At 41.2% G+C, this 15553-nt stretch overlaps 2 protein-coding genes across 2 annotated transcripts; both read left to right on the plus strand.

Annotated features, from left to right (window-relative positions):
* The first annotated feature begins 255 nt into the window (after positions 1-255).
* On the plus strand, positions 256-1271 carry LOC110347461 (olfactory receptor 2G3-like). The gene has a single exon (XM_021252122.2). The coding sequence runs from the start codon at positions 256-258 to the stop codon at positions 1189-1191; it is 936 nt and encodes a 311-aa protein (XP_021107781.1). The 3' UTR covers positions 1192-1271.
* A 12868-nt stretch (positions 1272-14139) lies between these two features.
* Positions 14140-15120, plus strand: LOC101699249 (olfactory receptor 2G3). The gene has a single exon (XM_087181065.1). The coding sequence runs from the start codon at positions 14155-14157 to the stop codon at positions 15118-15120; it is 966 nt and encodes a 321-aa protein (XP_087037191.1). The 5' UTR covers positions 14140-14154.
* The last annotated feature ends 433 nt before the right edge of the window (positions 15121-15553 follow it).

Here is a 15553-nt window from a genome sequence, read left to right on the forward strand (position 1 = left end):
AGATAACTAGTTCAATGGATTCAACTCTACATAGAATTTCTCATCCTGTCTTTTTCCATCTTTATTCTGACTTTCAAGTCACAGGGTAAGATAGTATTATCTACACATTCAAGAACTTTTCTGAACTGTTATGGAAATTTTTATTACACAAATAAAGCAAAAAGTTGAGGGTGCTCCCATGAAATTATTAAAATTGAAAAATGCTGCAAATCTTCAAATGTCTCTTTCCTTCTAGGCATATATAATGCAGGTGCCATGGAAAGGGAAAATGTGAGCTTTCCCAACACGTTTGTCCTGCTGGGCTTCTCAGAGTTTCCGTGGCTGGAGAGGCCCCTCTTTGCAGTGGTCCTGGTCTCCTACCTCCTCACCCTGGTGGGGAACAGCTCCATCATCCTCCTCTCCCTGGCGGACCCCAGACTCCAGACACCCATGTACTTCTTCCTGGACAACCTCTCTCTACTGGACCTCTGTATCACCTGCACCATTCTGCCTCAGCTGTTGGCCAACCTCTCTGGACCAGACAAGACAATTGCTGCCTGGGGCTGCATCACACAGGCCTATCTCTTTCACTGGACAGGGTGCACTGAATGCATCCTGCTGGCCATGATGGCCATTGATCGCTATGTGGCCATCTGCCGGCCCCTCCAGTACACTCTCATCATGCGTCCCTGGGTGTGTGTGCAGATGGCAGCTGCCTCCTGGTCCAGTGGCCTGGCCAATTCTCTGATTCAAGCCACACTCACCCTCCAGCTCCCCCTCTGTGGGCAGCACACCCTGGACCACTTCTTCTGTGAGGTGCCTGTGCTCATCGAGCTGGCCTGTGTGGACACCACTGCTAATGAGCTGGCCCTGGTTATAGGAGCCATCCTTTTTGCACTATTGGCTCCCCTGATGGTGCTCATCTCCTACACCCTCATTGCCAGGGCTGTATTGAAGATACCTTCTGCTGAAGGCAGGCACAAGGCACTCAGCACCTGCAGTTCCCACTTGCTGGTGGTCACCATGTACTTTGGTCCTGCCATCTACATGTACCTCCAGCCTGCAGCCAATAGCACTCAGGCCAAGTTCATGTCCTTCTTCTACTGCATTATCACCCCAGTGCTCAACCCACTCATCTACACCCTGAGAAACAAGGATGTGAAGAGAGCATGGAAGAGGATCCTGCAATCCCAGCATGGGATGACATCTTAAAATGCCAGATGCAGGATATAAAATCAACATTAAAAAGTCAATAGCTGGGTTGGGGATGTAGCTCAGTGGCACTGAACCTGTCTGGCAAGTGCAAGGTCCAGTATTGCACAAAAAATGTCAATAGCTTTTCTATGCACCAAATATTAGCTAAGAAAGAAATCAAAATAATTTTATGCACAATAGCTTGAAAAAATAAAATATTTAAAGATCCACATAAACAAGAAGGTAGTTCTGTGCTTAATCTTTTGGGCAGTTCTCATTCCGTTTCCATAAGGTCATCCTCACCTTCCCACCAACAGCATTCTCTTCTCTCCACATTTTGCTGGTATTTATTATCTTTGTTTTTCTAATAATAACCATGGCAACAGAAGTGATTTGAGAACAATTAAACACTCCATTCTCTCACTCATGTGTTGAGGTGATATAGTTAATCTCCTAGAAGCAGAGTGCAGGATGGTGGTTGCCAGAGGCTCGGGCACTGGCTTCCTCAGGGTCAGGGTGACAATGGCCACAGGTGCAGGTTCACAGCCACAGAGGAAGGAGCAGTAGAGAAGACCTATAGTATAGCTGGGCACTATAATCGGTGGTGATGTATTGTAGCATTGGAGAGTTTAAGAAAGTGGATGTTACACGTACTCTCCACACAGACAGCTATGTGAGATACTACAATTCAATTAATTACAACAAACCACTTCACAATCTAAATATGCTCTGTTAGTTACTTTAATCATTTCTGAGGCAAAATACCCAACACCCAAAGTTAATGGAGGAAATGTTTCTTTCTGCTCATAGTTTACAGAACTTTCAGTCCATGGTCAGCTGTCTCCAAGGCACAGCGGCACGGCAGAGGGGCATCACAGAGGAGAAATTGTCCATGGCAAAATAGTCAGGAAACAGTGAAACAGCAAGCAAGAGCAGCAAGCCTGCCTTCCACCCCTTCCTTTTTATTCCATCCATGCTATAAACCTATTGATTGGTGTTATGGCTTCTGTCTGGCTATCCCCCAAAAGCCTCATGCAGTCATAGGTGGGGTTTTTTCAGAGGTAGATCTAGAGTGTGTGATTCTGAGATCAAAAATTTGATGCTGGGATTGCTTCATGGTTCAATCCTAGGATTAAAGCTGCCCCACCCTGGTATGAGTGCTTCTCACCCTAAGGATGGGTAACCTGGATAGGCTATGAGTGACAGAAAGAGTGTCATCACTTGTCACTTGCTGCTGCTGCTTTGCTTCTTCTCTAGTTTGTTAGCTTCTACCCACCTTGGACTGTTTCTACTCTGCAATGGCTCTGCCAGGCTACTCTGCCTTGGAGTTAGTCAAGTATGAACTGAAACCTCTGTGATCTGTGAGTAAAATAGAGCTTTCCTCCTTTAACTTTGGGAATTGGGTGTTGGGTATTCTCAGCAATGAGAAAAAAATAACTAAAACAACAGCTGCCACTCACACCCACAGTGGGGCCTCTACTGCCTACACCCAGAGCTATGCTAAACATATTTAGTTATCAAACACCCTTAATCCTGATATCACATACACCAGATCCAGCCACCTCCAAAAAGTCACAACTATGAGTGCATGTGGCTTTGGGGGGACATCTAGACACAAGCTATAATATTCTGCCCCGACCCACAATACATTAATATGTATTCTTAGAGAATCTCAGCCGGTCCCAGCACCCAGAAGGAAGCTCCCTGCCTCCATCCCAGGTTCCTAGGGTGGAGAACGGGAGCTGCATGGGTGCCAGAAGTACCCTCTCCCATGGAAAAAAGAAGACACGTAAACAAGTCTCAAAAACCAACTTCTGGATCACCTACAGCAACCCCAAAGGGAAACAAGACTGAACAATCTGATACTCAACCACCTGGACTCTCTGAACTGGCAACAAAAGAGGATCTGGGAAAAATGAAATCAGAAATAATTACTCAGATAACAGCAAAGATTTTGCTCATGGTGAAAGACATGATTAATAAATCTAGAGAGCACACAGATAAAAAAATAGAGGATCTGAGGAACATGATGAAATCCCAACATAGGAAACAAATGGAATCCATAAAACAGATACAAAGAGATTTCCAGGAGATTAAAAACTCCATCGAAAGTCTGCACAGCAGAATGAACCAATGTGAGGATAGAATTTCACATATAGAAGATAAGATTGCACTTAGTGAGGATGAAAATAAAAATTGCTTTAAAATTGTAAGGGAACATGAGAAAGCAATCCAGCAGCTGCTAGATGATGCAAAGAAGAATAACATAAGATTGACTGGAGTCAATGAAGAAAGAGGAGAGAGTGCAGATGACATAAAAAACTGTTCACAGAAGTGATGGCAGAAAACTTCCCAAGCAGGGGAACAGAGCTTGACATACAGATAAGTGAAGCATATAGGACTCCAAATAGCCTTGATTAAAAAAAATCTACACATAGGCATATAATTGTTACGATTCCAGAAACACAACAGAAGAACAAAGTCCTACAAGCAGTCAGAGAAAAGAAACAAATCACATACAAAGGAAAGCCCATCGGAATCACAACAGACTTCTCAACACAAACCATCAAGGCAAGAAGAGCTTGGAGTGACATATTCCAAGCCCTAAAAGAAAACAGCCTCCAACCCAGATCAATGCACCCTGCAAAACTATCTTTCAAAATGGATGGAGAAATAAGATACTTTCATGACAAAGAGCACCTTAGGAACTTCGTGAATACCAAACCAGCACTCCAAAGAATTTTACACAATATCCTAGGAACAGACATTGAGGATCACAACCCCAGGAGGCAAAGCAGAATGAACCCATCTGGCATGACAAGAAATTAAATGTAAAGGGGGAGAACCCAACAAAAAGAAAAAGTCATGCCAATGACAAGTCAATACGTTTCAGTTATAACCATCAATGTTAATGGTCTCAATTCACCAATCAAAAGAAATAGACTGGCAGAATGGGTCAAGAAGCAAAATCCAACAATATGCTGCATACAAGAAACACACTTCATTCAAAAGGAAACTCATACACTGAAAGTTAAAGGGTGGAAAACAATACTCCATGCAACAGGAACCCAAAAAAAAAGCAGGAGTAGCTATCCTCTTGGCAGATCAAGTAGATTTCAAACCAACACTGATTAAGAGAGATGAAGAAGGACACTACATCCTTGTAAAGGGAAGAATCCAAGAGGAAGAAATGACAATCATAAATATCTATGCACCAAACACTAGTGCACCCAACTATATAAAACAAATACTAACGGACATGAAAAGTCATATATGCACTAATACAATTGTAGTGGGGGACCTCAACACCCCACTGTCACAAATAGATAGATCAACTAGACAAAAAATAAGTAATGAAATACTAGAACTCAATCGAACTCTTGAACAAATGAACTTAACAGATCTTTACAGAGTCTTCCACCCCAAAAAAATCAGAATACACATTCTTCTCAGCTGCACATGGGTCATTCTCCAAAATAGACCACATACTCACACATAGAACATGTTCAAGTAAGTGCAAAGCAATTGAAGTTAACCCCTGTATATTATCAGACCATAGTGCGATGAAATTGGAGATCCAGAGCAAAAGAAACTCAAAAATTTTCATAAACACGTGGAAATTGAACAACACACTTCTGAATAACCAATGGGTCACAGAGGAAATTAAAAAAGAAATCAGACAGTTCCTTCAATTAAATGACAATGACAATACAACATATCAGAATCTATGGGACACAATGAAAGCAGTCTTATGAGGGAAATTCATAGCAGTGAATATGCATACTAGGAAAACAGAACGAGCCTAATAAAATAACCTGATGCTGAACCTCAAGCTTCTAGAAAAAGAAGAGCAGGACAACCCCAAAGCTCATACAAGGGAGGAAATTAGAAAGATCAGAGGAGAAATCAATGCAATGGAGACTAAGAGAACGATACAAAAAAATCAATAAAGCCAAGAGTTGGTTCTTTGAAAGAATCAACAAAATTGACAAACCTTTAGCCAACCTTGTCAGAAAAAGGAAAGAAAAGGCCCAAATCCATGCAATTATGAATGAAAAGGGTGAAATTACAACAGACCCAGCAGAAATCGAGAGGATCATCAATATTTACTTCCAGAACCTATACACCAATAAGATGGACAACACAGAAGAAATGGACAGATTCCTGGATACATATGAATTACCAAAGTTGAACGAAGAAGAGCTAAGAATTCTGAACCCAATATCAACCAACGAAATTGAAAATGTAATTAAAAACTTACCAACTAAGAACAGCCCGTGCCTTGATGGCTTCACTGCTGAATTCTACAAGACATTTAGAGAGGAACTGCTGCCACTATTGTTTAAACTCTTCAATGAAATTGAAAGGGAAGCAATCCTCCCAAATTCATTCCTGGAAGCAAGCATCACCTTGATCCCCAAAGCAGAGAAAGACCCAACCGAAAAGGACAACTATAGGTCAATCTCACTAATGAACATAGATGCAAAAATCCTTAATAAGATAATGGCAAACAGAATGCAGAAGATCATCAAGAAGATCATACACCCTGATCAAGTGGGATTCACCCCAGGGATGCAGGGATGGTTCAATATGCACAAATCAATCAATGTAATACACTATATCAATAGAGCCAAGGACAAAAACCATATGATTATCTCCATAGATGCAGAAAAAGCATTTGACAAAATCCAACATGCATTTATGATAAAAACCTTACAAAAAATTCGAATAGATGGTCTCTACCTCAAACTGATAGAAGCCATCTATGAAAAACCAACAGCCAATATCATACTAAATGGTCAAAAACTGAAATCCTTCACACTAAAATCAGGAACAAGACAAGGATGTCCACTATCACCACTCTTGTTCAATATAGTTCTGGAAACATTAGTCATGGCAATTACACAAGAGAAAGAAATAAAAGGAATAAAGATAGGTAATGAAGAAGTCAAATTGTCATTATTTGCAGATGACATGATACTCTATATAAAAGACCCCAAGAACTCCACCAAAAGTCTTCTAGACTTAATAACCAAATTCAGTCAAGGAGCGGGTTACAAGGTCAACACACAAAAATCAATAGCTTTCCTCTACACAAATGACAGATTCACTGAGAGAGAAATAGGGCAAATAATTCCTTTCACAATAGCATCCAAAAAACTGAAATACCTAGGAATCAACCTAACAAAAGAAATCAAAGACCTCTTCTCTCAAAACTATGGCACTCTGAAAAGAGAGATTGAAGATGATATCAGAAAATGGACAGACATCCCCTGCTCCTGGGTAGGAAGGATTAATATAGTGAAAATGGCCTTACTTCCAAAACTGCTATATAGATTTAATGCAATTCCAATTGAGATCCCAGCAGCATACTTCATAGACCTCGAGAAAACAATCCAAAAATTCATTTGGAACAAGAAGAGGCCCAGAATAGCAAAAGCAATTCTAGGTAACAGAGACATGGCAAGGGGTATCACAATCCCCCACCTGCAACTCTACTACAAAGCTACTGTGATAAAAACAGCATGGTACTGGCAAAGAAACAGACTTGAGGACCAGTGGAACAGATTAGAAGATGCAGAAACAATGCTAGACACACTCAGCCATCTCATCTTCAACAAAGGAGCCAAACACCCTCACTGGAGGAAAGATAGCCTCTTTAATAAATGGTGCTGGAAAAATTGGGCTTCAACTTGCCAAAAATTAAAACTAGACCTGTATCTCTCACCATGCACTAAACTAAAATCAAAATGGATTAAAGCTCTAAATATTAAAATAGAAACTCTGAACCATTTGGAACAGAGCTTAGGTAGAACCCCTGAAGACATCGGTGTAGGAAAAGATTTTATGAACAAAACTTCAGTTGCCCATGAACTAGCACAAACAATCAACAAATGGGATCTCTTCTTATTAAAAGGCTTCTGCACAGCAAGAGAAACCACCAGCAGTGTGAAGAGACAACCCACAATGTGGGAAAAAATCTTCACCTGCTCTTCCTCAGACAAAGCTCTACTATCTCGAATCTATAAAGAACTAAAAAAGATCAGACCTCCCAAATTTAAAGACCCAATCCAAAAATGGGCATCTGAAATGAACAGACATTTCTCAGACAAAGAAGTAGAAATAGCGAATAAATATATGAAAAAATGTTCAATGTCACTGGTCATTGGAGAGATGTAAATGAAAACAATGCTGAGATTCCACTTCACTCCAGAAAAAATGGCTGCTATCATGAAATCCACCAATAACAAATGCTGGCGGGGCTGTGGGGAAAGAGGAACCCTGCTCCACTGCTGGTAGGAGTGTAGACTGGTGCAAGCACTGTGGAAATCAGTATGGGGATACCCTAAAGAACTAGGGCTGGAAGTCCCATTTGACCCCACTATTCCACTGCTGGGGATCTCCCCCAAAGAATTAAAAGAATCATACCACAGTGATATATGTGTGCCCATGTTCATAGCAGCACTGTTTGTAATAGCTAAAACTTGGAAACAGCCCAAATGCCCATCAACTGGAGACTGGATAAAGAAAATGTGATTTTTTAAAATAAAATGGAGCACTACTCAGCCATAAAAAATGAGAAATTAGAGACATTTATAGCTAAGTGGATGCACATTGAGGTGATAATCTTAAGTGAAATAAATAGGACACACATGTGTAAATACCGAATAGTTTCTCTGGTGTGAGAAACTGAAAGTGTAAATAAGGACTAAATGTATAATAGGTCATGTGAAATAGGAAGAAAAGGGCCAAAAGGGAAGGAAGTGGGAGGGCTAGGGGAAAGGAGAGAAGGGAATGGGATTAATAGGAGAAAATGGAAATATAGGAACAAAATCTTTGTAAATAGGGAGGAATGGAGGGGTTGAAGGGAGGGCTGGGCAAGGGTGAAAAATAAAAACCAAGAGAGACTATGTAAAGGTGCAAATTTCCAATGATGAATGTCATTATATTGTATACCTAAAATGTACCAATGATTAGAATGAATAATCGATAATGTGAAATAGGAAGAAAAGGTCCAAAGGGGTAGGGGTAGTGGGAGGGGCAGGGGAAAGGAAAGAAGGGAAAGGAAAAATGATGAGAAAAGGACAAAATGGAAATGAAGTCTTTGTAAATAGGGAAGGGTGGAGGGCATGAAGGGAGGGCTAGGAATGGGGAAAAAATAAGAACCAAGATGCATTATGTAAAGGTACAATTCCCAGTGAGAAATGTAATTGTGTTGTATACCTACACTGTACCAATAAAAGAATTTAATACAAAAAAAAGAAGAAAAATGGTATTGAGCTGTCTCTAGTGTGAGAAACTGAAAGTGAAAATGAGGACCAAAATGCATAATAGATATTGTGGAACAGGTTCTAATGGGAAGGAAAAGTGGGGCTGGGGGAGAGAAGAAATGAAAAAAGAGTGAAAAAGTGGAAACCAAGCTTTTGTAAATAGGAATGGGTGGGGTAACTGAAGGCAGCACAGTGAAATGGGAAAAAATAAGACAGCAGATATATCATGTACTGGTACAAATTCCCAATGATGAATTTCATCGTATTGCATACCTAAAATTACCAATAAACTCAATAAATAAAAAAGTAAAATGGTATTGACACATGCAGTATTTCACAATGATGCCATAAAGTTGTCTCATGTAAGGAAAATAAGTATCTAACCAGCTAAAGAGCTTCTCTATTTTCTACAGTAATGTGCTTCTGCATGTAGTGTACTGCTTCAAATGTAATTAAATGTAAAACTTTTAGGTAAAAATTCCCCTGGGGTGGCATCAGTCTGCCCTGTGCACAATTTCTCATAGAGACATGGGTACAGCACAATGTGGCCATAGGCTCCCTATTCATTCATCTGTATGGTAAGTTTATTGTTTCAGGGTCTTGTCATTGTCTCATGCAGGCAATAAATTGGAAGGAAATTGCCTGTAGAGAGTTCATCTCTACACATGAGGCCCTGAGTTAATGGTCTCCCTGCACTGGCTCAGGTCTCAGAGGAGCCCAGCCAGGCACCCTCAGGAGCCCCCTGCTCATCACTCTGTCTCCTGCCTGGATTCTGATCACTCCCACCTTGCTCTCTGTGAAATTCCAGGCTTTGAAGAGAACCTGCCTCACTAGAGCCAGCCCAAACATCCACCACTGCCCTCTCCCTCATGCGTCTCTTCCTTCTTCACCTCAAGGTGAGTGAGTGGAGGCCAGGTTGTTCTTGAGCAGGGTGGTAACCTCCTTCTCTTCCAGTGAATCACACCATGGATCAGAGTAGGGATTATCTCACCTAAGGAGCATGAGTTGTTCTTGGTAATGGGAGGACAAAATCATAGGAACCAAAGTGAAGTCTTTAAGGACAAAATCTTCTCAGGCCTACTTATTACCACCAACCCCCAATCGCCACACAAGTTTTCAGTCCAAGACAAGAGGAAGACTGAAAAATTACACATTGTAAAGGTTAGTGGCAAAAAGAAAACCCAATAGCAGAATACTCAGAGGAGAGAGAAAATAATAAACAACCAGCATACACTGTGCATGCAGTAAGCATGAAGCGTTGCACTAGAAAGTAGGTAAAACACAGCAAAATGGAACTCAAAATGGGTCACTCTGTGCTCTGAATAATAACAGAGACAAACATTTTGAGAAAAGTTAAGTTTTTAAGCAAGTTTAGAGTGTTGGCAAAATTTGGGGAGAAAAATTGACAAAGATGTATGACAAGTGAAAGAAACGTCACTTACCAGTGACTCTAACTATTAACCTCTGTATTTATTACATAGCTGCTCTGGGACAAAACAAGGTCCTAGGAAGGCAGAAAAATGTCAACTCTCGTCAAGCTCCCAAAGTGCTCACAGGCAGAAACTGAGGTGAAAGACTGAATTCAGTGTAGGACATGGAGACAGAAGGGGAGGCCATGACGGGCCCAAAGAGGACCTCTGCTGGTTTGGGTGTCAGCAGGTGTCCTCCAGGGGTGGGCAGGAGGCACAGGGAGAAGCCACATGTGCAAGCCTCCAGGTGGGAAGTGCTAGCAAGGAGAAGAGAGGGTGAGGATGCTAAAGAAAGCCTGGGAAACGTAGAGTCACATCAAAGTGGGTCTGGGAGTGACAAGGGGGTCTGAAGGGCCCCGAAAGGCTCTCAGATGAGAACTGTGATTTCTGGAGATCACTCAAGCAGGTGAGCATGAGGAATGGGCTGGGGTGGGCACCTCTGGAAGCAGAACCGTCCCAGTGATGGTCAGTGCCACTGTCACAACAAGAGAATCAATGAAACTGTGTGTCCTTTTGTGAATTTCACAAGGAAGAGTTTTGTACCATTCTCAAAAGTTGGTGACCCAACTAAGCCAAGTTTTCCAGTGGTGTTTTTGCATTGAAAAACTTCTTTTCAAAGCTAACATTTGTCTTTCTGTGCCTGGCTTATTTTAATTAACATAATGACCTTAGGTTTATCCATCTGTCCCAAAGGACAGGATTTCCTTCCTTTTCCTGGCTGAATGTTGTTATAAAGCATGTACACCCCATATTTTCTTTACCCATTCTTATATTAATGGACACTTAAGTCAATTCTCTGTCCTGTCTATTTTGAATAATGATCCAGTATACTGCCAATAATTCTTCACCAAATGGACCACATTTCCTTTGGTTATATACTCAGAAGTGGAAGTGACTGATTATATGGTAGTTACAGTTCAATTCACATTGTTTAACACACTGGCTGCACTAATGCATACTCCACCAATGTGTACTTTGGTTTTCTTTCCTCCTTATTCCCCTACCCAAATTTATTCTTTCTCTTTTCTGCATCCCCCTTTCTAACAATGGAGAGGGGAGAGACAATATCACATGGTGTCACTCAAATTTGGAATCTAAAAATGAAGATCTTTTTGACGTAGAGTAGAGTAGTGGTGATCAGAAGTTGGCAGTGGTATAGGGATCAGGTTGAGAGATGGTGGACAAAGGATATGAATGTAAGCTAGAGTATGAAGTTCAACTCTTCTATATTGAGTTATGGAAAATGCTAAGAAAGTGGATATTAAATATTATGACCACAAAAATATTATGGTGTGGATGATGCATACTGTAATTAGCTAAATTCAGCCCACCCATGGTGTGCATATACCCTGGAATATCATACTGTGCATGATATATAAGTATAACTCTCAATTTAAATACATTTGAAAATGTATGACATTCATCCAAAATAATGTTGTACAGATTTTCATGCAATTTCCTAATGAAAATATTTCAAAGCCTATTTCCCTGTCCTGCAGTTGAGAGCCCATGTAAGGAACATGATGTCCATGTGTCTCTGCTAACACTCTGGCCAGCACATTTCCCCACCCAAGTCAGCCTCATCTTTTGCACACTAGTGCATGGGCTTAAAGTCCACTTCTAAAATATTGTCTAAAACAGAAACAAAGAATCATACACAAGTAACACCTGGTTTGCAGAAGACATGGAAGTTTTTTAGATTGTCATAATCTGAACAATATTTTTATTAAGAAAGCCAATGCATACATTTTCTCATGTTTAATTTTTTGTTCTATTTGTTTTCAGTTATGATCAAAGAAAACTTCAGCATTTTTTCACAGGTTTAATTCCAGAACACAGTGGCCTCTCTTCTGAGGAGCAGGTCCATGGGAAGCAGAATCCTTCTGCAGTGTCCTCTCTGACACCACACAGCCTGGCTGCTGTCTATGCAGCTCTGTCTCCTGCAGATTGGTGCACCCCCAGGGAGGCAGTGAGGCGGAGACAGCCCCTGGCCTCAGGGGACTCCGGCTCTGTCCTGCTGATGCTCTGCTCTCGCTGATGCATGGCTCAGGGTCTCTGCTCCACAGTCCTTTGCATTCACTACACAGGGGTGCAGTCTTCACCCCCACTGATCAAATGCAAACTGTGCATGAGTTGTGACCACCCTTGGTCTACAGATGAGGAGAGGGAGGCTCAGCTGGGAGCTAATCAAAGGGTCAGGCTTCTTGTGGGTCAAGGTCTAGGAAGCAATATTTGGGCCATAGTGACACAGAAACTCTCCTGCCACATTGATTTTTGTGTACTATTATGGGTTAGGACTTTTTGTTTGTTAGTTTATTATTTACAAGGAAATTCATTTTGAGAATGTGGAAGTCACAACTGTCTGCACGCCTTCTGTTCCCATACATGCTGTCAGTCCACTGAGTCTTCTCCAAACCCCTACAGTGAGTGTGATTTCTTGCACTTAATGCAAGCACACTGAGAATCAAGGTGCTGACATCCCCAGGGCCACTGTGTCTGGCTGTCATGACTGGACTAATAGAGTGCTACTCTAGATGCAAACATTGGGCCCTTTGCCCTGTATCAAATGTCCACCTATATCCACAGTGCCCACAAAATCAAACCTCATTTTACAGATAAGCTTACTGTTCCTCCTTGGTTAGAGTCACTTGCTTTTGATACTACTGACCATGCTCTCTCACAATTCTTACAAACATTTTAGTCAGTGCTGTTCTCTAGTTTCCCCTTCATTTAGCATGAAAGTTAGTATTTTCTCCCAATCTTCTGCTTTCTCTTTCTGAAACTTTAATAATACTTGCCCCTCATGGCTGGTGATATTTTTCTGACTCTCCAGAAGGCTAGATGACTATGCATCTGCAGGTTGATTCCAACAATGGTTCAGTAATATCCATGAATCTTAAGCAGTCACCTCATGTCCTCACCCAGGATACTACTCCCTGAGTGCTTGGGAACACAGCTCAGAAAAGGGACTAAGATTCAGTTTCCTGAGTATGATTGATTGGAATTAGTAATGATAATGTGACTCTGTTTTCTTCTCAAAGGTAAAGAAATACAGTATTGTTCATAATACAATATAAAACTTAAACTCATATTATTTTAGTCTTCCTGACATTGTGTTTCCAAAGTCAAGTATTTGTTTTGGAAACCAGTTCATACATATTCCTCACAATTATGATATAAAACTGATCTTCAGAATGCCTTATATATGAAAATATTTATTATATGTATCTTTGTTTATAATAAAAGATTTTTGTAGAGATGAAATGAGAATGATAGAGAATGACTAAAGGAGAGCACATAGTGAAGCTGTCTTGGTCTGCTTGGGCTGCCATTCATTATTTCTGCAGGGTGAATGGACCATGCCAATAATATGTCTTTAAAGAAAAACAACAGGAAATGTCAGTAACTTCCAGTATGTTTATAGCTGGAGGCCTTACACTGTTGGAGGAAGGAAAATAGCACAGCAGCTGGGAAGAAGCACAGTAGTTCTTTATAGCATTAAACCTACAGTTACCATAAGGTACAGAAATGTCACTTCTGAGTCTACACCGTATGAAATGGAAAGGAGGGTATAAAGAGGTAATAGACACCTATGTGCATATCAGCCATGATTACAATAGCAAACACATGGAAACAATGTGTGCATTCACTGAGATGGAGTATACATATATTTTTGTACATGAGCCATAAAGGTAGAAAATTCTGACATATTCTTCAGTAGAGGCATTTTTAAAATATGATGTCAGAGAAATACTCTAATCACAGAACTATGACTGCTGCTAGATTCCAATTTAGTTAAATAAGATTGAATATAGACAGAAAGTAGAATGGAGGGTTGCCATGGGGGGGAGAGAAGGACAAGAAGATATTTAATAGGTATAGGTCAAGTTTGCAACATGAAACTATTATGGAAATGAATGGTAGTGATGGTCATATAACATTACATATGTACTTAATTTCACTGAAATATATGTAAAAATTTGGGAGTAACCAAATTTTATCTTTTGTGTATCTTATCATTAGGTAAGTTTGGAAAGAAGAAAATGTTGCCTAAAATAAATTCTACTTCATGCACTCTTTCAGGGGAAAAAAATGTACATAGATATATAGCTGCATGAATCTATTTTGTATCGTAAATACACACTCATCAAAAAACAGAGGGGAATAAAAGAAAGGGGAAAGTCTTATTTATCCTCCAAATATTTCTCTTTTCTACCAGTCATATATTAGAGACAGATGCCATGGAAAGAGCAAACATGAGTTTTCCCAACACGTTTGTCCTGCTGGGCTTCTCAGAGTTTCCGTGGCTGGAGAGGCCCCTCTCTGCAGTGGTCCTCATCTCCTACCTCCTCACCCTGGTGGGGAACAGCTCCATCATCCTCCTCTCCCTGGTGGACCCCAGACTCCAGACACCCATGTACTTCTTCCTGGACAACCTCTCTCTGCTGGACCTCGGTCTCACCTGCACCATTGTGCCCCAGCTGCTGGCTGATCTATGGGGACCAGACAAGACCATTGCTGCCTGGGGCTGCATCACACAGGTCTTTCTTTTCTGCTGGACAACTTCCACTGAAAGTGCCCTACTAGCTGTGATGGCCATTGATCGCTATGTGGCCATCTGCCAGCCCCTCCAGTACACTCTCATCATGCGTCCCTGGCTGTGTGTGCAGATGGCAGCTGCCTCCTGGTCCAGTGGCCTGGCCATTGCTGTACTGCAAGCCACACTCACACACCATCTCCCCCTCTGTGGACACCACATCCTGGACCATTTCTTCTGTGAGATACCTGTGCTCATCAACCTGGCTTGTGGGGACACCACTGCTAATAAACTGGCCATCATATTGGCATCTATCCCATTAGGAATGGTGAGTCCCCTGCTGGTAGTCATCTCCTACACCTTCATTGCTAGAGCTGTTCTGAAGCTACCTTCAGCTGAAGGCAGGCATAAGGCACTCAGCACCTGCAGTTCCCACCTGCTGGTGGTCACCATGTACTTTGGACCAGGCATCTACTTGTACCTCCAGCCTTCCTCCAAAAGTTCCCAGGCCAAATTCATGTCCTTCTTCTACTGCATTATCACCCCAGTGCTCAACCCACTTATCTACACCCTGAGAAACAAGGATGTGAAGACAGCGTGGAAGAGGACCCTGCAATCTCAGGGTGGGGTGAAGTCTATAAAAGCCAGAAGATCATTGTCTGTCTCCTAAGCAACAACATCCACACATCATTAAACACTGCCATATCATATCCCTTTTCTAAAAGAGTGTCCATGACCTTAAAAACAGTTTCCCAATTCTCAAGGTCAGCATCCTTGATGACTGGGAAAAAATTCTGAACTAGAAAGTTCTCTCATGATTAGTCTCACAGACAGCCACTGTCCTTTACTAAACCCTTTGTATGTGTCTAGTCTCTCTAGACACAATGTACAGCATGGACCATGCATCCCTGGGCTAGTGAAAACATCATATTTCTTCCCTTTCTCTTCTCTTTCTTTCATTTTTCTTTCCTTTATTACTGTCTTTTTTCCTTTAAATTCTTTTTTATATAATTATGCTCATTTATTAATTGTACACAATAGTGGATTCCATTTTGACACTGTTCTACATGCATGTAACACACATTGATCACATCCATCCTCCT

The sequence above is a fragment of the Heterocephalus glaber genome, unplaced genomic scaffold (genome assembly GCF_053883595.1).
Source record: "Heterocephalus glaber isolate CG9 unplaced genomic scaffold, H.glaber_assembly_v1.0 deba00001466, whole genome shotgun sequence".
Lineage (NCBI taxonomy): Eukaryota > Metazoa > Chordata > Mammalia > Rodentia > Bathyergidae > Heterocephalus > Heterocephalus glaber.

Coding starts and splice junctions, on each gene's coding strand:
- LOC110347461 (XM_021252122.2), top strand. CDS start 256: ATGGAAAGGGAAAATGTGAGCTTTCCCAACACGTTTGTCCTGCTGGGC.
- LOC101699249 (XM_087181065.1), top strand. CDS start 14,155: ATGGAAAGAGCAAACATGAGTTTTCCCAACACGTTTGTCCTGCTGGGC.